General features: G+C 27.8%; 4 protein-coding genes across 6 annotated transcripts in view; 3 read left to right on the top strand and 1 right to left on the bottom strand.

The window, feature by feature from the left end:
- Positions 1–7,691, top strand: part of LOC117176996 (cuticle protein 18.7-like) — a 10,084-nt gene extending 2,393 nt beyond the window's left edge. Inside the window, exons 2-3 of the mRNA XM_033367441.1 lie at positions 1,704–2,033; positions 7,154–7,691. Of these exons, the coding sequence (XP_033223332.1) occupies positions 1,704–2,033; positions 7,154–7,330 (507 nt within the window). The 3' untranslated portion in view covers positions 7,331–7,691. The remainder of the gene's footprint in view (positions 1–1,703; positions 2,034–7,153) is intronic.
- LOC117176995 (UPF0160 protein MYG1, mitochondrial) lies at positions 7,691–18,340 on the bottom strand. Of its 3 annotated transcripts, XM_033367439.1 has the most exons (7): positions 18,233–18,340; positions 17,915–18,050; positions 14,361–14,456; positions 14,046–14,282; positions 13,703–13,904; positions 8,063–8,235; positions 7,691–7,943 (listed from the first exon to the last, which is right to left on the bottom strand). In XM_033367439.1, exons 2-7 carry the CDS (start codon positions 18,025–18,027, stop codon positions 7,766–7,768), a joined length of 999 nt encoding a protein of 332 aa, XP_033223330.1. In that variant the 5' UTR covers positions 18,028–18,050; positions 18,233–18,340; the 3' UTR covers positions 7,691–7,765. The 3 variants fall into 3 exon arrangements, with proteins under 3 accessions (XP_033223330.1, XP_033223329.1, XP_033223331.1); XM_033367438.1 differs by lacking the exon at positions 18,233–18,340 and having other exon boundaries at positions 17,915–18,223; XM_033367440.1 differs by lacking the exon at positions 18,233–18,340 and having other exon boundaries at positions 7,830–7,943; positions 8,067–8,235; positions 17,915–18,223.
- LOC117176993 (AFG3-like protein 2) overlaps positions 17,765–26,352 on the top strand; it is a 47,742-nt gene continuing 39,154 nt past the window's right edge. The window contains exon 1 of the mRNA XM_033367436.1: positions 17,765–17,997. Coding sequence (XP_033223327.1) covers positions 17,983–17,997 — 15 coding nt within the window. The 5' untranslated portion in view covers positions 17,765–17,982. The remainder of the gene's footprint in view (positions 17,998–26,352) is intronic.
- Positions 18,407–24,867, top strand: LOC117176994 (translation initiation factor eIF-2B subunit gamma). Its single transcript, XM_033367437.1, has 4 exons — positions 18,407–19,226; positions 21,129–21,441; positions 24,329–24,540; positions 24,641–24,867. Exons 1-4 carry the CDS (start codon positions 18,553–18,555, stop codon positions 24,795–24,797), a joined length of 1,356 nt encoding a protein of 451 aa, XP_033223328.1. The 5' UTR covers positions 18,407–18,552; the 3' UTR covers positions 24,798–24,867.

Consider the following 26,352-nt stretch of genomic DNA (forward strand, 5'->3'; position numbering starts at 1 on the left):
ACTTACACTGCAGTTTCAAGATATTAGTTACAATAGACGAAAACAAGACTTTGTAACACAATAACTTGATTTAAATAATACAACTTTCGCGAAGAAAAAGCACGTCTAATGAATGCCTTTCGTTGCAGAAATTTAAAAATAATAACATGGCATGTCTTACTTCAACATAAATCATAAATTAAAACAAAAAACATTAAATCTTGAGAATATTTTCAAACTATACATAATACCGCTTCTGCATATAACGTAAAATAGGAAATCTTAATGAAATTGTGGAATTAATAAGAAACTTCTCCTTTTTGTGGTCTTTTCCTTTAAATGCAGACTGAATTAATACAAATTAATAAGAAAATCCAAATATTTTTAATTTGAAGTAAATTGTTTTTAATTCAAGTCTAAATTCGTTTATTTTAAAGCAGGTATTCGAACAAAGTTAAGAGGCATTTTCAGATATGTTCCAATTCATTCTGTAAATTTCATGTAATTTACCTGAAAATAATGCTTAACATGAAAGCTCACTAAAAAATAATGCGGCTACGGAGGAGCATTGTCAAATTTGTGTTTCGTCAAAGTTTTATGTGTAAAGAAACAAAAATGAACGTAACGAAATTATCATTACGTTCCTTTTAGTTCTTTTTTTATATAAAATATGATTAAGACATAATTTTGACATTGCGCCTTCGTAGGCTCACTATGTTTTTATACTTTTTAAGACCAAATTTAGTTCTTAGCCAAATTTTTTGAAATTTATCGAAATAATTGGCAATTATCCAAAAATGCCCCTTCATTTCGTTCGAATCCCTGTTTTAAAGTTGAAAATTAATTTTCTTAACTCACAACTGAACCAGTCCTTTTTTGCTAAATTGGTAGTTTTTACTTGAACACTCAAAAATTCAATTTTTCATCGAGAATTCGTCTTTTTTGCTTGAAAATTCAACTACTTGGTTGAAAATTGAACTATTTTGTTAAAACCTCATTTTATTGGTTAAGGATCATACTGTATAGTTGAAAATGATTATTTTTTCTTTTTCAAAATTTATTTTTTCACCGACTATTTAATTATTTCATTTTCGGTAGACAATTAATGTAATGTGTTGTTAATTTACTTAAAATATATATTTCATGGTTAAAAATTCAGGTTTGAAAATTTTAACAATTTGTTCTACATTTTTTTCTCTCTTGAATACACAATATTACATTTTTCGTTAATGATTCTTTTTTAAATAATAAATTTGCCTGTGTTTAATTTTTAATTAATCTTTGTGTTTCGTAGAAAAATCATCTCTTTCGTTAGAAAATGAATCTCTTTTGATCGAAAATTCAAATACTTTCTTGAAAATAAAATATCTTTCGAATTAAAATCTTAAGCATTTTAGTCTTTGAAGTCTGTTAAAATATTATGTTTGTTTTTGGTTTTATTTTAGGCACTTATCAAATAAATAGAAAAAAAATTGTTGACTTCAAATGAGGTAAGGGGTGTTCGTATTTGTGACGTCACCCTAGGGAGTTAAAGCTTTGTGTGAGAATCTGTGACGAAGAAGGGAAGGGGTGAAAAAAGTTTTCAAAATAGCGTGACTTTGTTTTTGAACAGATAAGAATTGGAGCAAATTTTTTTGGAATGAATTCCTATCCGAAACTTTAGGCAAATGAATTAATCAAATCGAGATGTTTTAAATTAATTCAAACTTTTTTTTGTCTTCCAGATTGTTCTCTCTGCACTTGTTGTCCTTTCGACAGCCGAGCCAGTACTTCGATATGCTTATTTTGGTGCACCCATTGGTCTTGATGGACGAGTTTTGGACACTCCGGAGGTAGCTTATGCAAAGGCTCATCATTTGGCAGCTCATGCTTATGAATCTGCAAGAAATACTCTTGGATACCCTTATGCTTACCAGCCAATTTCCTACGCTGCAGCACCCTTCATCGCCTACCCTACATATTCCCTTGGAGCTCCACTTGGTCCAGATGGAAGGGTTATTGACACCCCCGAGGTAGCCCAAGCCAAAGCGGCTCATCTAATTGAACATGCCAAGGTATGCTTTCTTATTTTATAGAAATGTTTTATAGAAATTCATGTCCTTAAACTCAGTACTAGCTACTATTACGGGGATTGTCAGAAAGATTCCGAAAGCAATGCGCAAATTTGGAAATAAACAATTAACATTCTTTCCTTTAAGAGTATTCAGTAACTGTAAAGGTTTCAGAGTTTCCTCGCAGAAGTTTGCAACAAGAACGGATTTCAATATCTTAGCTTCATCCACTAACTCAAGATGCAGGACCGTGGGGTATCTGTTCACCAGATCGATTTCTCTTGTTTTCAATATCATCTTCAGATATATTACGTTGTTCCCAAAGAACAGAGAAAATTTTACAAATTTCGTGCATTTTCTTCTGCTTGCAACTTCTCTTGGTTTTCTCTTGAAGAGATTCTGGTTATCCGATGTTTCGACTCTGGCGGACCGAATGGGCAGAAAGGATACGTTACAGCGTGTCATGCATAGTATTCCTTCCATACTATTCAACAAAAACTCAGAAAAATAGTCAGATGAACCTTTAATTTATTGAAATTCCGATTGTACTTTAAATTTTCCATGAGAAGGTCACGGAATAATTGCAATAGTTTTTTTGCAGCGTTAAAACATTTAAAAAAATACAATACCTGTCCTTAAACTGGGCTGAAGGCGACTTTAAGCACATCTTCTTTCAGTAGCAGCATACTACTTAAGCGACTATAGATGCGCTTGAAGTTGCTTTCAGCAGAAGTTATGATCTTTTCTTAAATTGTTAACGCTGCAAAAAAAAAACTATTGCAGTTCCTCCGATACATTCCAATGGAAAACTTAACGTAGAATCTGAATTGCAAGAAGTTAAATCCCCATTATCCTGTTTTTTTTGCATGATACAGAAGGGATATACTATGTGGATACTATAAGGGTACGCTGTAGCTTATCCTTTTCGCTCACTCGGTCCGCCAGGATTCTCGCCAAAGCGAGAGCTTCATTCCAAATTTTACCCCTACCCCCGGTCAGCTTTTTAAGTTTGTACAGGTGAGAGCAAGCGTTGCCCCTTTGCCCGAATTACTTTATTTACAATGTCGATGGTTTTTAAAACTTTCACCCAAATCGATATCACAAGTAAAAACCTTCAGTTCCGTGTATTAGTTTTGAGTCAATTAACATAATCACGAAATTCTGCTCTTAGATTCAATAATGACACCTCATCCAGTGCGTCTGCCACCCCTGGAAGATGAGAAGCAAGGGGTTTCATAGAGTAATTGCAAGTCGACCAACGAGTTCGAGCGGTTGAATACAGAGAGCAATCTATTTTCTTCTTTAGTATTTCCCACCTCTGTAAACTGGAACTAGATATTGTGTTTAATTTTGCTACGACAGCAACAAAATGTGATAACACCAAGACAACTCTCAGCTGCTTGTACCCCACTAAGGTTAAGATAACTGATCCGGATAGGAACCTTTCATATTGCTCCCCTTGTCATCTGTGCCTTTGACAATCCGCTAAAGGAATTTTAAATGTCTCTAGTTTTGACATTATAAATAGAGCAATGGCTTCGCCATTTTTTGAGTATAGTCAGCAAAGGCCAATAGACGCTCTTTGGCTTATGTTCCTCCATCTGCATTGGTGAAATTGACATAGCAAATTAAAAATACAGTTTGTTCAACGTGAGCGATATCTGGAGTTGCATCCACAATCAGCGAATGATACTTTGCTTTCTGGCGTTATTGAAGAATACAAGTTATTACTTCCTTTACAAAAAAAAACATAAATTAATTCTCAATATTTGCTGAAAAGTAATGCACCTGTGTCCTACAATCTATTCAAGGTATCCTTGAGTGGCGAACTTCTAGTATGCATTCATTGAGAAGAAGGTCATATTTTGCTAAAAGTTGAAGGATTCCAAGGAAGTTACCGTTTGATACCGTCGGTACCTTATGTTACCTAATGGTACGTATGTTTGCAGGTGCTCTTAAAGTACCAAAAAAAACTTCTGCGCAGCCGTAGGTGCCATAGAATACTACTGCGCATCTGGATATGGTTTGATACCGAAACATACAGAAACATTGCATCAGAATTTCTTTCCCTACTTCTCACTTGTATTATATGGACTTAAACAACAAGTCACTTAACGAGATTTCTGTTTTTAATTTCCTCTACTTTCCGTTTAATTGCATATAACAATTTTTGTGTGAGACATTACTTTTATGTTCAGGATTTTTGTCGTGTACTTTCTTTCACTTTCATGCAGCGGAATAGCCTTCAGTTGATGCCAAATCTGATTTTTGAGCTTGAAAAAGTTTGTTGTAAATTCTGCATGGTAAACGATAAAGGGGTTTCTTCACTCTGCTCCACACAAACCAGTCTTGAAGCACAATCTAAACATTCCATAGCTTTTTCTTAAAAATAAAGGTCGGTACCTCACGACCTATACAATCTTTTTGAAAACACTGGGTCAAACTTTCATGAAACTTTTTGATGTTAATGTCGATTTTAAAAGTGGGTGATTCTATATCAAAATAGAATTCAATAATCGGGGATGATGAAGGTAAAAGTCGAGAAAAAGAAGGTGAAGTTCGATTATTACTGGCATCATCCTTGGAGGCTGTTTCCAAGAGAGTAAGACTTAAAGAGTGGACAGTCTTTTTATGAGCTATGCAAGGATTATTTAAATGTACTTTTAAAATTTGTTCGAGCAAGTGTTTGTATCTATTTATTAATTATTCGTCGTAAATTCGAATTTATCACAGATACTGCTTTCTTGCGAACACCAAGGCTACTTTCCGAGGCCCAGTGTTCGCAAGAAAGCAGTTTTTACAGGTGCAGCGTTTTTGTGTAATTTTGGTTAAAATTTTTTGCAGTATCTGCATTTTTTATAACAAATTAACAATTTATTAAATTTTTTCATAAATGAGAAGATAACTTGTAAATTAGCCAAAAACGATAAAAAAAAGTTTAAAAAGTAATTTTAAATGATCGGTCTACACGAATAATAATTTTAACAGTTTTCTTCGATTATCTCGGTTTGTTGTTTTTGTAGATACTGTTTTCTTAAATATCACGGCAGCATAGCAAGTAATAACGTCAAAAGTTTTCGATGAAAACATGACTATGTTCTGGTATCATATAAAAAATGGAGAATTTTTAATTAAATGAATGCAATTAATTTTGGGTGGATCTTGAAGAGATTTAGAACTAAAAGGAAACAAAAAACTCATTGAGTCTAATTAAAATATCTAAATTACTGGAGTTCGAAAATAAAAAAATTCAAATTATAGAACCACGGGACCTAACTTTTTGACTTACAGTAGTATCATATTCTAAATTAAAAAAAGTTTTTTTCATGTAAACAGTGTAATCTTTTTTTTTCACACCAAAGAGATGAATTTTGAGTCCACAATTACTTAATTTGCTAACCAGGACGATGAATTTTTAATCAAACAATTTAATTTATTACCAAAAAGATGACTTTTGAACAAAATAATTTATTTTTCAACAAAGTGATCGAATTTCCAAATAAAACCGATTAAACCTCAACCAAAAAACAGTTGCATTTTCAACTAAACAGTTGAATTTTCATATCAAAAGACAAAATGAATAGAAGTCAATTGAATTTTCAACAAAAAAGTTAATTTTTGACCAAGAAAGGTAAATTTTTATCCTCAAGGATGAACGCTCAAAAAGCCACTTGATTTTTTCGTTACCAAAAAAGATGACTGGAACAAAATAATTGAACTTTTACCCTAATGGTCGAATTTTCGTATAAAATAAATTAAAACCCAACCAAAGACAGATACATTTTCAACCAAAAAGTTAATGTTTCAGGACAAGAGAAGAATTTCTTACAAAATAGTTAAATTATCAGCCTAGAAAATTGAATCTTTAACAAATAGATCATTTTGAACTAATAAAGATTAATTTCAAACCAAATTATTAAATTGCCATGCAAAAATTGGGAATTTTTTAGAAGACAGTTAAATTTACAATAAAAAACTTATGTTTGAAACAAGAAAGATGAATTCTCAACCAAAAAATATTACGTTTCCACATTAAAAAAGAAATTTTTAATCTAAAAGGATGAATTATCTGTCCAAAAAGATGCATTTTCAATCAAGCATATATTTGTTTAAAAAATACGAATTTTCTACAAAATATTTGAATTTTTTAAAACGCAGTTGAATTTTCAACAAGAAATAAAATTTTTCATCATGAAAGGTGTATTTTCAAGCAATAATAATGAATTTTTCATCCTCAAAGACGAATGCTGAGAAAAGCAGTTGCATTTTTTACCAAAAAAGATTACTTAATGAAAATAATTTTATTTGCAACCGATTGGTCGATTAAGAAAAAATAGATTAAAACTCAACCAAAAAATTTTATATTTTCAACCAGATAGTTGATTTTTTAAGCCAAAAATAATAATTTCTCAGAAAACAGTGGAATTTAACAAAATTAGATCGCTTTCAACCAATAAAGATTAATTTTAAACCAAAAAGAGGAATTTTATATTTTAAAAGAGGAACTTTCAATCCAAAAGGATGAATTATCTGTCCAAAATGGCGAACGTTCAACCATACAGTTAAGTATTTTTACCGAAAAAAGACAAATTTTCAAGACAATCATTGAGTCTTTAACCAAATGGTCGAATTTTTAACCAAAAATTATTAGATTTTCTTCGCACTTAACAAAAAAAATTTTAAAAGGGGATATTGCTTGAAAACAGGGCAAAAAAGAGTAATTCCTTTTTTTTAATGGAGGGGGATAGGGTGAAAAGTTTGAGGGACTTTACGAGAGTTTGATCAAACTAAAACTTTGCATACGAATTCAAAAAATTATACGTTTTTCAATTTCAAACAAACTTAATTAAAAATTGTCTAAGTCTAAAGATTTAATAAGAAATTATTCAATTTTTAATATTCTCAAATAAGGTGAAACAAGTTTTTTTTTAGTTTTGAATTTCAATTTGAAAGGTTTCATAGTGATTAAAACTGAAACTAATTATGGGGAACTTCTAAAAAAAATCGGAAAAAAGTCGATTGGTCGCATTTTTGTTAAAAAAGTCGCATTTTTTCAAAAATCCAATCCCTGCTAATATTATATATTATATATTAGCTAATAAGAAAGCATACCAATTTTCTAGGAAGCTGCTAAGACCTCTGGACGTCCTTATGGAGCCCTGGCCTTGAGCTACGCTTACGGATACCCATACACTGCGCCAATCGGACCCGATGGAAATGTAATAGACACTCCGGAAGTTGCCATCGCCAAAGCCGCTCACTTCGCTGCTCACGCACAAGAAGCCGCCAACAGCAAATGAAAGAAGACTCTGAAAACCTAGCCCATAGAAATCATCTGCACCAACCAGGCCAATAAAACGTTTCTTCGTGGTTTGATTGTGGATCTGATATACCGAATCCTTACGCCAATTAAATTTTCGCTAGTCCAAAAATAAATTCTCTCTGTAAATTCGGATCTTAGGAAAGTATTTATCCACAAACGAACGGGGTCTTTGTACGAGTGTGCAATGCTCAAATCATTTTCTCATGCAAAGTAGAAATATTTAGTACCATTAAACGAGTCGTAATACAATTGCGATGAAAATGACCTTGCCATAACAATGTACAATTCTTCGAGTATGACTGCAATAAAGTTAAATAAATGATAATTTCACGAACTAATTGAGAACTTCAATTTATTTTATATAGATTTATATTTAAATTTATGTTTACTGGTCCTCTATTGCTAAAATCAGTCATTTCTCGGACAATTTTCCAATTTTGAGGGCTTTTTGTGCCATTTCTAAGACTCCTTCCCTGGTTTTATTCCCACCGATAAAACGAACCGAGTGTACAAAAACACAATCTTTGATTCCAGTGGCTTTATCCAGGTCTTCATCTCGTAATCCAGCCCATTCTTCTGGTAAAAACATCCTGGAAAAATTGTAGAGAATTAATTATTTTTTTATGAAAAAAAGCATTTGTAGGAGACCATTTGCCGAATCTTTTCCAACTTTATTTCAGTGAGAAAATTATTTTAAAACTATTATTACCTACATACAAAACTGCCTAATTGAACAGGAACTGCCTGTATCCTATACGAGTCATCTTTAAAAATCACGTATTTAATAACTGGATCAACATTCAATTCTTTTTCTAATTCAAACATGTGTTCAGTCCAAGTAGAAGGTTGTTCCAATTCTACAATCTCCCCACTGGGATCGACCTAAAAAATCAAAAAGTGATTCAGATAAGAGTAGTTTTTTAAAATATCTGATCAAAATCAACAAATAGTTAAAAAATCTATTATTTTTCTTATAATTATTTCCCGATTTGTTAAGTAAATTTAAAGCATACTTAATATTTTATTTTATTTATTTTCAGTGAAATATTTGCAATCTATAGTAATTTTTTTTAATTTAAGCAGTTTTATACATTCTGTGAATCTTCAAATATCAATTATATGAAGGGTATTTATTATTTTTTGGCTAATTGAAGTTTTTTTCCGCCTGTCAAGTAAATGAATCAGAATCACTAAGATATATTATTTTTCAATAGATGTCTTCATTAAAGTCTACTGTTAACTAAATAATCATGTATTTGAACATTTTCTTTTATAACATACTTCTGCGATTTGTTAAAAATAATTTATAAACGGTTTTTATAAAATTCACATCTAAAAAAGCATGATCTTACACTGCATGAAAATGAGGATTTTTTCTGCAAAATAAAAAAAAATAACTTCAAATATACATTTTAGCAGCTTTCTGCAATTTATTAGAGTCAATATAAATGAAAATTCCGTCTTGAATATGCTGGAAAGCAACTCAAAGAATTATATTTATAAACAAAACCAGCTGGCCTGCCATTAAAAGTTTGTTATAAAACAGATTTCCCAGTAGTAGCTATAGATGAACTGTACATTAAAGTTCGATAAATAAACTTCACGACAAACAGTGTAGTAAATATAGATTCAAAAATCCCATTAACTTAATAAAAAAATACTTAAAAGCTGAAATTTTCAAAGAAATTCAAGGGATTTCAAAATAATTATAAGTAATAATAATAATAATCGACAAGTTATTGTTCGCAGCATGAAGTTGATTGGCAGAGATGCTTTTGTTCTTTTATTCCTTTTTTCAATTGATTCGTTTTATGATTTAAAATATTTAAAGTTTAAGAACACATAAGTGTAAAAGGAAATGACGTTTTTCAAGTACTAAAATGCTTGAAATAAAAAAGAAGTCTTTATCCTTTATGACTCATAATCTGAATTTCAGGAAACATAATTAAATCATTAAAAATTATTGCAATTACAATTTTTTATTTTAAGCATGAGTGAAGTCTTTAACCTTCTTAGTTTATATTATTTTTAAAAGTCAGAATAATTACAAATATTATAAAGTTTTCTCACTTTCTCCTTTATTACGTCTTTCAAAACTGTAAGTTAATTTTATGATTAGAAAGCATAAATCTAAACCTTGAAAAAGGTTTGGTTTCATTTTTAAATCTTATAAAATTGTATCGCTTGAAAATAATTATATTTTGTAGTTGAAAAACAAATGAAAACTATATCAGTTAAATAATTAATTTTAACTTAAAATGTCCGCAATTACTGGAATAAAGGTTTGGAGTTAAATAATTTTAAATTAAAAACTTTAAATAATTAAATAAATCCCAGTTAAAAGTCTTCGACATTAAATAACCTGTTAATTAAAAATACTTCAAATTCTACGCTTTTACAGGCTCGAAGGCTATAAAAATAAAGACTTTTTATTTCTTAGACTTACCAATTTAAATAATTTCATTATTTAGAATTTAAACTGAAAATGAATCAACCTTACAACTTAAAAAGGCACCAATTTCAAATTAAAAGACGTTTTAAATTGAAAATATTTGAATTTGAATTACTAAAAAAATGGTAAAACATCAAATTTAAAGCCTTAATAATAAAAAATTCCTCAGAATTTTTTGAATATATTAAATTGTTTTCAATCACTAAATGCGTAAAAATTTCTTCGTTTCTAAAATTCTGCAAATTCCTTAAATTCGCTGAATTTCTTGAATTCCTGAAATTATTCTGAATTCTTCTCTATTTTTAAAAATAATTTTTGAAGTCCTTGGCATTAAAGGAATTCCAAAAATTTAGGAAATTCCACGAATTCATGGAATTCAGAAAATTTAGACCATTTAGAATAATTCAGACTGTCTGGGAATTCGAAGGAATTCAGTTGATTTCGAGTTAGTTAAATGCATTTAAACGGATTTGAAAGAGTTTAAAAGAATTACAAATAATTCAGAAGAATTGAAAATCCTTGAAAACTTTTTTGAGTAAAAATTCAACTACATACTTGTTTAAAAGTGGAAAAACTTTGTTACAAAATTCGTTATTATACTTGATTTTCCTGGAATAGAATGATTTTATTGGATGAAAACTTTTTAATTCTCATTCAGCCTCCCGATACCTAGGAAGCCAGTTTTTATTATTTTTTTAAATTGAGACTTAGATTTTTAGTCGTTATCCAAAGACGATTTTCGAAATTCATGAAATTTGAACCATAAAATTCTTGAATGATTTACTCGGAATTGGTCTCCCAATTTAGCAAATCAATTTATCGGGAGTAAGTTTTTATTTTGTCACTTTGAACTTGTTAATTTTCACATTCTATTTCTCGGAACCGGATAATATTATTTAATCATATTTTTTTGGCCTCAGAAATTAAAAAAAAAACTTCGGCTCGGGAATAAACTTTTGTTTTGTCTTTAAACGGTGATTGCCATTTTACAGAATTTTATTTTGCTCTTCTCAAAAATACCGTTTTTGTTGGTTATCTAGTTGTGTATTGCAATCCAATATTTGTATACTATATTTCTAGTTCCATTTAATATGCTAAGCCAAAAAAGTTAAAAAGTAAAGTGGTCGTTTCAGACGAATATACGTCTTTTGTGTTGCACTATTGAAAAAAAATAGTTCAACTAAACGCCCTTTTACTAAAATTACTGTTATTACGTAACAAAGCTTAATAATAATTAGACAAAGGTCAATAATCAATAAACGTGTAAATGCAGATATAATTGTGTTTGTAAACAATGACACGGCCTTATGCAAACGTGCGACCTAAATATGTAGTTACAAAATGATAATTGAATCTGAGAAACGCCCAAGATGAATTTTTTATTTCTGATAATGGGAGTGTTAGCGCGTCGCATTCCCTTGTAAGAGGCTGTGTCATTATATTCAAATTAAAACAAGACATAAATATCATATTTGATATTTTAGAGATTGTAAAAGTTTGACATTACTTTTCACATAAATATTTATCTTTCTCTCGTATTTATTTTAAATACTTACATTTATTATTTTTCTTTCAAAAAACCGCAAAGTTAAATCTAAAAAAATTTAATTTGTAGTAATCAATCAAAAAGATTATTTTTACGACAAGTGAAATTGTTATATTTTTAATCAGCTTAAAGTTCTGAACGTTCAAACGAAGGAAATTTTTTACTGATAAATGTGTAAACTATAAAAAATGATAGAATGTTTGCTCGTTTATTTTGGAAATAATACATTATCCCATCAAAATTGCAATGTATATTTTAAATTGTAGTTGGAACAATATTTGTGGTTAAAATAGAATTGGGGGAAAACATTTCGTTCACTTAAATGTTCCGAACTTCAGGTATATGATTTTTTAATTTTTTTTCATTGCATTATTTAAACTTAAATAATTTTTTTTTAACTAAAACTTGTCCCCTAAGTTTTTTTTGTTCCATCCAAAATTGGAGTTTTATTTTTAATTATCAATCCTATCATATGAAAAGTTTGCCATGTTTTTTCAGATGAATTCCCATTGGAAGATAAATAGAAAAATCTGGGAATTACTGAGGTTTAGAATTTGGTAACAACTAGGTTGAAAGCGATTTTCTTGGCGAAACTAAATTTAAGTTTTCAAGTATTTTGTTCATTTAATTTCCCTTATAAATATGTTAATAATTGAAAATTTACTGATTAAAATATATGATTAAATATACTGATTAAATATAATGAAGAGTTTAATTAATTATTTTTGTATATTAAGTTGCTCACAAAAGCTAAAGATTTGTAAAAGTTCATTGTTCAAATAGAAAACCTTGAATGTTTCAATTTTTTAAGTAAAATTTTCACCAACAAAAGGTTTTTTCATAAGTAATTTGCTGGTTAATTATGGTTCTATGTTGTCCCACAAAAGTTTTCAAATTAAACTTAAAATCTTTGCCTGAGTCGTTTTTGAAAAATATAAATTTTTTTTTTAGAAAAATTATGACTTTCAAAATTCGCATACATGAAATTGCTTCAAATAAAAAATTTAGTATCGCCAGTAAAATATACAACGTAACTAAAGTTATTGGTAATTGAAACTATTTTGATTAAAATTGTAAGTTGTGAATTATGCCAAAAAATGGTATATTCAAAGAATTTAAAATTGAACTATATTATTTTGAAGTAGAGAATATGGAAATTGAATTATGTCAGATTAAAACTTCCAAAATAAAACGATTTCAGAATTTAATAATTTCATATCTTTTTAACGAAACGATTAAAATTTGACAATTTGAAATTAAAAACTGAAGTGAATGTTTCAAAGTTAAAGCTTCTCAAGTTCTAGAATTTTTTATTTATTTACATAAAAAAACTATAATACAATATTAAAATTGCTTATGAATTTTTTCAGATTAAAAATTAAATTTGCCGTATTTTCACTGTTTAAAATGAAAAAATGATTATTTATAAACCATTAAAATTGAATTATTCTAAGAAAATATTCGAATATAGTAATTTGAAACGTAAAGCATTAAAAATGAAAAAATTTCTACTACGAAATATTACAAATTATATGAATCCAAACTTCATGTAAAACTGAAAAAAGTGTAATTACAAAGAACTGTGACATTAAAACTTTTTTTCATTATCTATCAATTCCTTTGAAATTTTTAGTTACTATTTAAGTAGATTTAAATCCTTTGAAAATTAAAAATGTTCAAATTGGCGATTAAAACTTTTGAAAGGGCCAAATTTTCAAGAACACAACTCAAACTTTGAAATAGTTTCTTTTTTACGCTGAGCTTAAGAACATTCCATTTTTGCTTTAAGAACTACGAATTTTATAGTTAGCATGCATGAACTTGTTTGAAATAAAAAATGTAATACTGAAATTCGACGGTTTTGTTTTCTTCAAAAATATAAAGAAATTATAAAAATAAATTTCGTAAAAACAGTCTGGGTCACAATTTGAAAAAGGCAACATTTTCTAAAGAAACTCCTGCTTTGAAATTGCGGTAAATAATTTTTTTTTAGAAAATTCGAATCCGATCTAAATTTTGGAATAGAATTGTTCCAAAAAGACTATTAAAATGTAAGGCAGTGTCATATTTTATAAATGAGAAAGCTAATCTCCTGATTTTAAAGAACTGTACGCAAATTAAAAGAAGAATGTAGTCATTCATATTAAATTTACTGGAATTTTTTCGCTATAATAAGGGGAAGTTCTCTAAATGTATCCTGTCACATTCCTGGAAAGTAAACCTAGTTTTTTCTCTACAGAATGGTGAATTAGTTGTTTTTTTCTGGTCATGAGGTAGATCTAGATAATTCGAAGTTTATATGAATAAAAATCAAATCAATAGAGAGAAAAAATTGACATAAATGCACGAACCTCGAATCGCTTTAGAAGAGCATTCTTAACGAGATTTCTGGCTGGCAACCAAACTTGGGAAAAATAATGGATAAATTCCTCAAACTCTGTTCCAACTAAAATCATAGCCTTGCGAAATTGTTCTTCCAAATCAACGTCTTTCTTGTTCCATGGGGGATTTAAATTTCTCACTCTGGAGCTCAAGTTCGTGTGAATTCGGTAACTGAGAAAAAAATTAATAACTTTTAGTATACGTTCATTAACTAAATTTACTTTATGTAATAAATCTATTTACTAATTTCTAAAAGTATTACTCAAAAAAACTTATTTACTTATTGAATTTGAATATAAGAAACAAAATTACCGAGGTTCGCCTTCAAACATCGGAACTCCATTATCAATACCATCAATTTCTTGGATTAAAGTATCATAGACCTTTCTAAAAATTGCATCAATCTCTGCTTGATCGACAACTTCTGGAATGACCTGTTTAATTATTTCCTGGCCAAAATGACAATAAATGAGACCAGCGCTGCTTAATTTTATTGTCCAATCGTAGCCTGGCTTATTGAGTACTGAACTTGCAGTTTCCTTGAACTCCCTTAAAGAAAAGATTCCATTTAAAAAATTATTCTCGTTTGTGTGATGTTATTTTTTACAGACTGAGATACAAACGTACCTCATGTGATGATCATATCGATGTTTAGAGGGATCATATTCGCCTCCTACATCAACTACTACATCACACGTTTTCAAAATTTCGGGATCTCGTGATCTGCAATTTAATGCAATAATAGTTTATTTTCTTACAACTCTACATTTTTAGTATTGGTCCAGTAAGATTAATTTTGGCTGCTAAACTAAAACTGTATAGCTTTGAGCGACCTTAATTAAGGCCTTTTGTCCAAAAGGAACCTAACTTGCCGAACCACTAAAATATCAATTTTAAGATAAACAAATAAGGTAATCAAACGGAATCAATATTATCAAAAACATTTAAATATTTAACTTGTCTTCATTTCTGCATATGTATTATTTTAATTTTTGACAATGAGATAACAGTTCATGATTCAGCTTGTATTTTTGTTTACTGAAGGGTTTTCTGATTTACTTGATTTTTTAATTTGTTGAAATTATATTGCCCTTTTATGTGGCTGAACTTATTTTCAGTTTTTTGCTTAGATTAAGCAGTTTTTATTACATTTTAGAAGTGTTTGACAATAACGCTTTACCCAGAACGTTACAATTTTTAGTAGCGATCTGACATTTCAAATTGTTTCAAAATGCATTGATAAATATCGAAATTAAAAATAATGGATCGTTTTAGTCGTCTTCATAAAATGATAATTGGAATCAACGTTTCTTTCTCTTTTTTGTACTGCTCATTTGCAATAAAAAGTATGTGTAAAAAAAACTTCACTGCAAGTTTTTCCCTCATACAACAAATTTTTTAAATCCCGTAATTGGGACTTTTATATCGATCGAATCAATTATAAATTAAGCGATACATATATGTTTTGTCTATTTTTCAAAAAACTACACATTTCTTCTTAATTTTACTTTTTATTGAGTTTTATCTGGTTTTCAGTTTTATGGATTAGTTTTTGACCTAATTCAGATACTCGTTTTTTCTTTTCGGATCTGGCGAGTTTTACCATCCTTTCGAAATCCGTCCAAAAATTAAAAAAAATATTACACATTAATAAATTGTCGACGATTTGTCTGAAAATATAAAAAGTCGATTTTCACATAACCTATACTTTTTGTTACCAACCTTAGGAAGGTATCATGTGAGTTTTATAACGGGTTAAACCATTTTCTTTTCGCCCGCAGAATTTTTTTTATATAATTAAATTTCCGCAATATTCTTGGAAACAACGAAAGATACAACAAAAGTTGCAAATAAAAGTTTCCAAACCTAAAAAAGTTCTACAAGAATAAGCTATGACTCTATCATGGTATATGTTAGCGGTTTACACTGGAAATTCGTGTTTTTAATTTTAAAAAATTATTAGATTTCAAACATTAAAAATCTTTCAATAAAATTTACATTTTTTAGTTTTTTTAGCGTTTTTACTGAAATTCGGTATTTTGAAACACAAATCATTAAATTTTAAAAGTTCATCATTTCTTTATAATTTTAGGTAGCGTTAGATTCTTCTGCCAAAAATGGGTATTTTAAAACAAAAGTTATTATAGTTCGAACAATATTTGCAATTTGTGATCTTATTCAGTTTGTATTAACGTTTTCCAACGGAAATTATTCGTATTTTTAATTTAAAAAAGCATATGATTTCAAAGAATATTTACAATTTTCAACAGCTTTATGTTATGTTTGTTTAATTCATCTGAAGTTATGATTTTTAACTAAAACTCATTATCTTTCAAAGAAGATTAATAATGTTGGAATGTTTTTAAGTTACGTTTTCATATTACATCGAATATTGATGTTTTCAAATCAAAATCATTACAATTTGAACACAATTTAAAATATTTGTACTATTTTGGACTTTGTTAGTGTTTTTTGTATTTTTTGGGCAAATATTTTATTGTGTTAACGTTTTCTTTACGGAAATGGGATATTTTATTAAATTTTAAAGATTTACAATTTGGAACAATTTTTTGTCTGATAGTTTTTTCGTCCAAAATTGATTTTTTGATTATAAACAATTTAAGATTTAAACAATTAGAATTCAGAGGCATTCAAATCATAATTTTGAACAATTTTTGGTATGTAGTATTTTTAATCCTAAAATTCACAGGATTTTTCAGGCTATCATTAATTTTTAGGTTATCATTCACAGTCATTAATTTCCTAATTTTCATTCAGTTTATGATTTTTATGGCATTTTATCCTACAAATTGGGACTTTTAATAAAAATTTATTTAATTGAAAAGAAGATAACCAACTTTTGAACAATTTTTGGTTATGTTCATGGTTTTGACCATAAAATCCAAGAATTTGAGAAAAAATCGACTATTTGATCGAAAATCAAAAATCGAAAATTTAACTATTTAGTTGAAATTATACTTTTTTATTCAACATTCATATTTTTAGATTTACTGAACTTTCAACTGTTTATTTTTGAGGAAAAATCGTCTATTTGGTTAAAAATGAATTTTCTTGGTAGATATTTAACTTTTTTGGTTAAAAATGCAACTGCTTTGTTGAAAATTAATTTGTTTTGTTTGAGGATTAAACTACTTTATAGAAAACTCGTAATTTCTTGTGGAACTCAACTGGTTTTAGATTAAAAATAAAATCTTCTTTGGTTAAATTACACTGCTTATCTTTTCTTTTATAATTCAAATCTTTGTGTTGAAATATCAATTATAACATTTTCCGTTGAGAATTCACCGTTTATGGTTGAAAGTTGAATAGCTTTGTTAAAAAGTCTTGTTTTTTGGTTGAAGATTCATAATTTTAGTTGTAAATATAACTACGTATTTAATTTAAAAATAGTATTTTTTGTAAAAAATGAATCTACTTGTTTTTTTATCTCTGGTTGGAAACGGGAACTAAATTTAACATTGCAATATTTTTTGGATTTTTATACCGGAAATTGGTACTGTTAATAGAAAAAATTTAATTTAAAAGATTGAATTTTTCTGAATAATTGTAGGTCATGCTTCCGTTTTTAATCGGAAATCGGTATAGATTTCAAGAAATATTTACAATTTTAGAATAATTTTCGGTTATGGTAACATTTTGCACCAGAAATCGTTTACTTGAAACAAAAAATATTAGTTATTTAATTGAAAAATTTCAACATTAAACAATTATTCGTTTCATTATGTGTTTCGACTAAAATTGATAATGTTGATACAAAATAATCAGAGGTTGCGATATCTATTTCATCAATAATTAAAAATACTGATCTTGCTTTTATTTTTTTATTATTTTAGATAACAGATAAAATAAAAATCTAATTTTAATTTCTGTATGTTATTTCTTGCTTTCGCGTAACATAAAATTGTACTCATTTAAATTAAAAAACAAACGATCATCTTTTTTATTTCATCTTTTATTATTATCATCGAAACAAAAAACATTAAAATGTTGCTGAGAAATCTTAAAACTGGCCACAAAACATCCTTTTAACCTATAAAATTATTTCATCTCTACCAGTTCTAAATTTTCCGTGAACGAAATGAAATAAATTAGTAACAACTGAATTCAAAAATCTACATTACTCAAAAATGCAAAATCATTTGCATAATTGGAAATCCTACCTTACAATCGAAGCGTCTTTATATTGCGGCAACTTTTTCAGCATGTAGCAGGCCAAAACTTCATCGCAATGAAATACGCCACTGTGAGTACCAATTTTGATTTTTGAAGACATAATTGAAGCCGATCTTCTCGAACCTACGCCGTTAAAAAATTGTTGTCTGAGAGAATACGCAGAAACGAATTTGAAAATATGTATACTTGACACTTTTGACACAATCATTCCCAAATCCCCAATCAGCCGGTTTTATAAATAAAGCATATTTTTTCAATGACTAATAGTATGAAAAAAAATATACTATAAAGATATAAGTTCTCACCGGTATTCTAACAGATAATGAACGTCTTTCTAAAGTTCTAAAGGGACAAAAGTGATGAAACAACTCCGGAAAATATGCTTTTTTAAATTAAGGTTATGTTTCATCAACACGTGTTGGATTCGGTAATCTTCGTTCTTTTTCGCTTCTCCTCTCGTCAATTTCGCATGCGCGCTTATCCTTTTAAATTTCTAGATGCAGAAAATTGTTAGGTTAGTTTTGTTGTCATGCTCTGAAATCGAGGAAACTTATTTTGATTTTTAACGCCACAGAAGTGTAAAGTATTGAGAAACATTTAATAATCTAATCCAAATATCGAGAAAATGGTAGAAATGACAGATTTCGAAGCAGTGGTGCTAGCTGCTGGAAAAGGATCTCGAATGATGGAAGTGACAGCTGGAAAACCGAAATGTTTACTGCCAATCGGCAATTTTCCAATGATTTGGTATCCTCTTCGGCTTTTGGAACATGCTGGGTTTTCATCAACTTTTGTTGTTGTCTCGGAATCAGCGAAAAGTGAAATAATCAACACACTAGAAAAACTTAACCTCAAAATTAAGTTGGATTTTATCGGAATCTCCGAAGATGATTTAGGAACGGCAGATTCCATGAGGATCATACAAGAAAAAATAAAGAAAGACTGTCTAGTAATTTCTTGTGATTTGATCGCAAATGTTGACATCACCCCACTTTTGGATTTGTATAGAAAAAACAATGCTAGTATTGCGGCTTTAATGCTTCCTGTTCCGAAAATTGCTGAGGATTGTATAATTGCTGGACCCAAAAGTAAACAGAAACCAGAAATCGACCTCATTGGTATTGAAAATACAACGAATCGTCTGGTCTTTTTTGCATCAGCTTCCGATTTTGAGGAAAATGTTTTCTTATCCTCGAAACTTGCCAGGAAACACACGGATTTTAATATCCATTCGAAATTGTTGGATGCTCACCTTTATGTTATTAATAAGTGGGTTTTAAACTTCTTAGCTTTCAACAAGTAAGTTTTGGTTATTGCTTAATGTGTCATTTATTAATCCTAATTTAAATAATATCTTTCATTAAAATTTAAGTACAGAAAACTTAAAATTATATTTACATCTTAGGGTAAAATAATAGGTGGGTGGCCACTGGACTGGAAATCGGGAAATGACAGTCAATTTATATTGAACTGAGAATTTTTGCAATGCTTAGAAGAAAAGTCTATCCAGACAATTAAAATATAATAATTTTTCTATCCCATGATATAATGCAATTTAAAATAAGTTCGATTTCAAATTTTTTTAATGTTACGTAAGTTCGGTTCGTAATTTTTTTCTATAATTAAATCATCAGTTTACAATGCGTTATTCTAAAATTCTTCACTTCACAAACTTTTCCAATTCAGGTTTTAACTTTTAAGCGTACATTTTCAGTTTAATAAATTTAAGAATGCAGTTCGAGGACTTGAAATAAAAAATTAAAAAGTTTGAATAACATATTTTTTGGATGAAAGCCGTTTCAAGTTGATCATCTGAAAATATAAATTAATTAATGATTTTTAAAAGTGTAGTTCAAGTATTAAAGATTGAACAATGATTTATTTAACAAGACGGTTCTGAATCTTTTCAAAATTCAACAATTCAGATATTTTAACGTTGAAATGTGAACAGGTTAAACAAATTGAAGCATCCGATTGAAACTTTATCAACTATTTTCAGTTTTTAAATTTTTTCTAAATAATAGATTCATAATTAAACAATTTTATTCAATTTTTCAATCCTTTTCAAGCATTGCTTCAATCTAAAATATTTAAATCGTTAAAATTTCAGAGAGCTAAATTTAAACTTTGAAAGTTATAATTGATTTGAAAAAACGACATTTGGATAATCAATGGTTTTTCAGAATTAGAAGAAGAAAATTACTTTTATTTTAAGGTTTTAATAAAGTTGGAACCGTCGGAAATTTGGTTTATTTTTTTTCCTAATTGGAAGATGCAATTTTCGCATTTTTATTGAGTGTAAGTTGGGAGATTTTCATGCTTTTTATTTTCAATATTTTTCCAATGTGAAAGAAGTGAATTTTTGTTTAAACACACTTTTGTTGAGTTGGAAGGAAGGAAATCTCGATCTTTAATTTTTTTGAATTGGAAGAGGAATTTTTTTTAGCGATTTGGAAATTAGGAAATTTTGGTATTAATTTTTTTCTGAACTGGAAAAGGGACGCTTTTTAATTGTGAAGTTTTTTATCAATTTTTAAGGGCAGAAATTTTGTTTTTTAATTTTTTCTAAATCATTTTTTTTAAACATTTGTATTGAGTTGGAAGGGAGGAAATTTAGATATTTAATATTTTTTCTGAATTGGACGAGGCCAATTTTTTCTTTTGAACATTTTGATTGAGTGGATGGGGGCAAATATGGTATTTTTAACATTCAGATAAAAAGTGAGAACTTTTTATTTTCAAATTTTGTACTGAATTGGAAGAGGAACATGTTTTATTTTTATCAATGTGAGTTTGATAACATTGGTTTATAATTTGTAACCAGAAATATTTTAACTATTCAGTTGATAAAAGTTAAAAACGTTAAATTGGCAGTTTAATGGCATTTAATTTAGAATTGTTCAATTGGAAAGTTTTAAAAGCTTCCATGTTATGTATGTAAATTATTAAGCGTTTGAATTACAAATTAGAGAATCAAATTTTTTTAAGTTTCAGTTTTAAAAGTTTTCAATTTAAAATAGTTTCATTATAAATGCTTTAAATTGCATTTCAATGTTGATTGCGTCAAATGGAAAAGTTTTCAGTTTTATGAGTTCAAAATTTTAATCAATTATGAACGTGAAAAAATTTTGCGAACCGGGATTTTTTTTCCTCGATTGAAACGGGCACCCTGAATATTAATTAAATGATTTGCCTTTTCAGAAGTTTTAGCTCCATAAAAGGAGACTTGTTGCCTTACGTTATTTCTAAGCAATTAACGAAGCCTCCGAAACCTCTAGCAGAAGATAAAAATAATTCCGTCGTGAAGCTCGACATAAAGGAAGACATACATCGTTTTTGCAGTGAAAATCCTCTCGAAGCTCTTGTTAGGGAAATGTCTTCTTTCAACGACTGCAATTCGAACTTAGACGATCCCTATCATGGAGATATTATAAGATGTTACGCTTACAAAATAAGCGAACAATGTGGTTTAAGGGCAAATACAATTCAAATGTATAGTTTAGCAAATGCAACGGTAGGTTCACAATCTCTAGAATTAATGTCCTCATGCAATTTTTAAATCAAAATATATCATTAATATTAATGCAAAATTTGTGTAACTCATAATATCTGTCATCTAAAGTAATTGAAAAACAAGTACAGTATTGGTAATAATTTATGGAAATTGATGTTCTTCACTTCAGATTTGATGTATATAATTTGTATACAATATATAAAGCAATCCGTTGCATTTGTTACATGAATATCAATTTCCGACGAAAAATATTAACATAACCTAATATTGTTCAAATATTTTAAATATTCTTTCCAATCTAATTATCCTTTATTAAAAATATAAATTTTCAACGTGAAAACTCTAACCTAACATAACAAGACAATTGTCGTTTTAAATAAATAATATACTGTGAAAAAAGCTAATATAACCAGAAACTGTTAAAAAATCGAGACTTGTATTCGAACTATAATGATTTCTGTTTTAAAATATCGGTTATTGGTGTAAAAAGCTAATGTGGTCGAAAATTATTAAAAACGTATGAAAAAAATACTAACATAATACGAAAATATTAAAAGATTCTAAATATTATCTAAATTATAATTATTTATGTTTTGAATAAACGATTTACTGTGAACAACATTAATATAGCAGAAACTGTTCAGAAATTGCAAGTCTTATTCGAACTAAAATGAGTTTTGTTTTAGAATTTTAGTTTTTGGTGTAAAAAGGCAACGTATCCCAAAATTATGAAGCTTTAAAATCTAATGTTTTTTGTTAAAAAAAAACAACTATTTTTCGCGTAAAACGTTAACATAAATATTTTTTTGTATTGAAAATAAAAAATTTTTGAAGAGAAACGCTAACATATGTAATGCCACAATATGAAAATATTCTAAACATTATTTCAATTATAATGATTTTTGTTTGTAATAACATATTTCCTGTTAAAAAACGTTAACATAGCCAAAAACTGTTAAAAAATTGCAGTTCTTGTTCGAATCTGTTGGAACTATAATGATTTTTGTTTACAGATTTCAGTTTTTGGTGCACAAAGCCAACGTGGCCCAAAATTATTGAAGAATCATGAAGCTTTAAAAATACGAAAATATTAAAAGTTTCTAAATATTATTCAAATTATAACTATTTTTTTTTGAATAAACGACTTCCTTTGAAAAACGTGAACGCAACCAGAAACTGTTAAAAAATTGCAACTGTTGTTCGAAAAGTAATGATTTTTGTTTTAAAATTTCAGTTTTTGGTGTAAAAAGCCAACGTGGCCTGGAATTATTAAAAAATGAGGAAGCTTTGAAATATAATGGTTTTGTTAAAAAAACAAACGTTTTTTTTATGTAAAACGTAAACATAATCTAAAATTGTTAACATTTCTGAATCTTCTTAAAAAATATATATATATTTTTTTTAAATAATAATCTTTGACGAAAAATACTAACAAAACACGAAAGTATTAAAACTTTCTAAATATTATTTAAATTATAACGATTTTTGTTGTGAATAAACGAGTTCCTGTAAAAAACGTTAACACAACCAGAAGCTGTTCAAAAATTGTGATTCTTGTTCGAAAAATAATGATTTTTGTTTTAAAATTTTAATTTTTGGTGTAAAAATCCAACATGGTCTAGAATTATTAAAAAATATATGAAGCTTTAAAATCTAATATTTTTGTTAAAAAAAAAAACTATTTTCGGTGTAAAACGTGAAAATGATCTAAAATTGTTAAAAGTCCTGAATCTTCTTTCTTCTGTATTATAAATACAAATTTCTGACGAAAAGCACTAAAATATTTCAAATTTGTTAAAAAAATCTAAATCTTGTTCAAATGATAAAATTAAAAAAAATTATGGATCCTATAAAAATTAATAACTTTTATGTAACAAAAACTTTAATACAATCTAAAACTATTATAAATTGCAAGTATGGTTTAAACGCTATTGATTTTTTTAATTACTATATTTTATTTTAAAATTCTTAAAATACCAACGCTAACATAATTAAAAATTCTTAAAATATTCTATACCTTGTTCAAATTATCATGGTTTTTGTTTCTAAATAATAGAAAATTTGGGTATAAAACGCTGAAACAACCTAAAATTGTTAAAATTTGACAATTATCATTGAAATTAAGTTTTAGGTATTAAAAATACGGATTTCCGTCGAAAAATGCTAACACAATACAATATAATTAAAATATTATAAATATTGTTCAAATAATAATGATTTTTGTTGTGAAATATCAATTTTTGGCCTAAAACGCTAGATTAACCTAAAATTGTAAAAAGTTGTAAATCTTCTTTTATTTAATTTTTTTAGTTACAAATGCAAGATTTCGATTAAAAATGAAGCCTAATCCAAAATTTTTAATAGATGCTGAATCTGGCTTAAATTATAATGATTTTTGTGTTAAAATACCAATTTTTGTTGTAAAATGGTAACTGTTAAAAAATTATGAACATTTAAAATCTAATAATTTTTATTAAAAAATATCCATTTCCGGTATAAAGCGTTAAAACATCCTAACATTGTTGTAAATAATATATCTTGATGACGATTTTTATTAGGAAATGTTATTTTTCAGTGAAAAAAATAACGCAACACAGATTTTTTTAAATTTTAAGTCTTCATCCAAACGTTATGATTTTATATATATTTAAAAAAATTCTAATTTCCAGCGAAAGGTTCTATCATAAAACATATATAATATTTATAATAATTCATTAGATAATTTGTAGATTTAAATTTAAAATTTAAAATATAATATATAAAATAATTTTAAGTAATGAAAACAAAAAAGGGTTTTCACCAATAATGATTGCGAGATTTTCGAGATATATTCTGATACCACGTTTTCTTTTATAAGGACAAGTAATAATAAATGAACATTTTATAGATTGACAAATTGTGGAAGATCGGAAGCAACAATGTATCACAAAATGCTACTGTAAAAAGTACACAAGTTCAGGAATGTCGAATTGATAATAATGCTTTTATTGATGAAAGAACTTCTTTGAAACAAAGCAATATTGGAGCGAAAGCTACTGTTGAAACAAAAACTAGAATTGCTAATAGTATATTAATGGATAACGTGACGATTAAACAAAAGTAAAGGATTTATATTAAGATTTTAAATTATCACTTGAATTATTAGTGTAATCCTAAATTTGTATTCTTTCTTATATATTTACTATATTTTATTTTTCAGATGTGCTATTACTAATAGCATTCTATGCAATGGCTGTGTAATTGAAGAAGGAACAATTTTGAAAAATTGTTTGGTTGGTGCCAAGTTTACAGTTCCAAGTGGTGGAGATCATTCTCACGAAATGTTAACTGACGCGGATGAACTCATGGAAATTTAAACTTATATTTTAATAAACAGTTTATGAAATTCTGTAAATGCCTGTTGTAATTAAATTAGTAATTTTCTAAGAAAGAGTATTATGTGCTGCTGGTTTATGTTTATGAAAATACGTATTTTTTGTACATTACATTAGGCTGAGAAGAATATCGAGAATATTATAAAAGCATAAAATAATATTTGAAAATGTTCTCTTAATATTTATACAATTTTCAAACTCTGGGTGGTTACTGACCGGGAACCCCGAGAAGTTTTGTTGGGAATTTTGAGCTCTGGGAAAAGGCTGGAAAATTATTTGAAAACCCGAAATTTTTCAAATTTGTTTTTAATTTTGCTTAGAAATTGTGCTTAGTATTGCCGACAATATCCGCTAAAATGTCAAAGATCATATTATATTTAAGATATTGAAGTGAATTTTTCGTTCAAAAATTAATGTTCTTTTATATATGAAAGTATAAATTACAGAGCATAGATTGAAGTATGATTTTCTATGGAAAATCCAGAATTTATATCTTATATCCTGAATCACTATCACAGTCTACTATTATGTTTTGGGTTTAAAATTCACCTCTTGGTTAAAAATTCTACTATTTATTGCAGAATTTCATTTTGCTGTGAATTCATCTATTTTGTTCAAATGTCATTTTTTGGTTGAAAATTCAACTATTCCGTTAAAACTTTGTTTAACACAAAAGGCAACCCCTTAAATTGAAAATTCATTATTTGGTAGAAAAGTAATCTTTTTTGGTTGAAAATTCATCTTTTATGGTTAACAGTTAATTCTTTATATTTTTAGTCGAGAATGCATCTCATTTTGTTAAAAAATTTACTACTATTTGTTTCATAATTGCATTGTATTGTTTCAAATTCAACTATTTTCCAAAAAATCGTTTTTTTTTTGTCGAAGATTTAACGGTTTTTTTAAACATTCGTCTCTTTGAATAGAAAATTCAATCTTTTGGATCGAACATTTATCTTCGTTGGTTAAAAATGCATTCATTTCTGTCAGTTTTCGTCCTTTTTGCTTGAAAGTTCAACTATTTGTTTGTAAATACAGCTCTGGTTCAAAATTAATTTATTTTATTCCATGAAAAATTGACTATATGGTTAAAAAGTACATTTTTGTTAAAAGTAATTGATCTTCTCGGACCTAAGTTACATTTTTTCCAAAACATTTCTGTCGAAAATTCAATATATTTCGACTAGAAGTTTTAGGAACATGACACCTAAATTAATTTGATAAAAACTATGTACTATTTCTCCATTTTCGTGAAAAATCACCTTATTTTACCCGGTTTGAGAGATTTCATCCAAGAGTTATAAAATGCTTAATTCTTTTCAAAATTTATATGATAAAGTAATTTGTAATAAATAATTCTTCATATAAAAGCTTAGAAGAAAACCGGGAAATAGCCTGGATTTTTTTCAAGTTATAATAGTCACCCTGAAAAATATAAGAATTTTACAATGAAAATGTATTTTACATTAGTCTTTCTTAAATAAGAGAAAATTATAATATTTTTAAGTAATGTAATTTATGCAATAACAGTTAAATA

Source organism: Belonocnema kinseyi, chromosome 7, assembly GCF_010883055.1.
Source record: "Belonocnema kinseyi isolate 2016_QV_RU_SX_M_011 chromosome 7, B_treatae_v1, whole genome shotgun sequence".
Lineage (NCBI taxonomy): Eukaryota > Metazoa > Arthropoda > Insecta > Hymenoptera > Cynipidae > Belonocnema > Belonocnema kinseyi.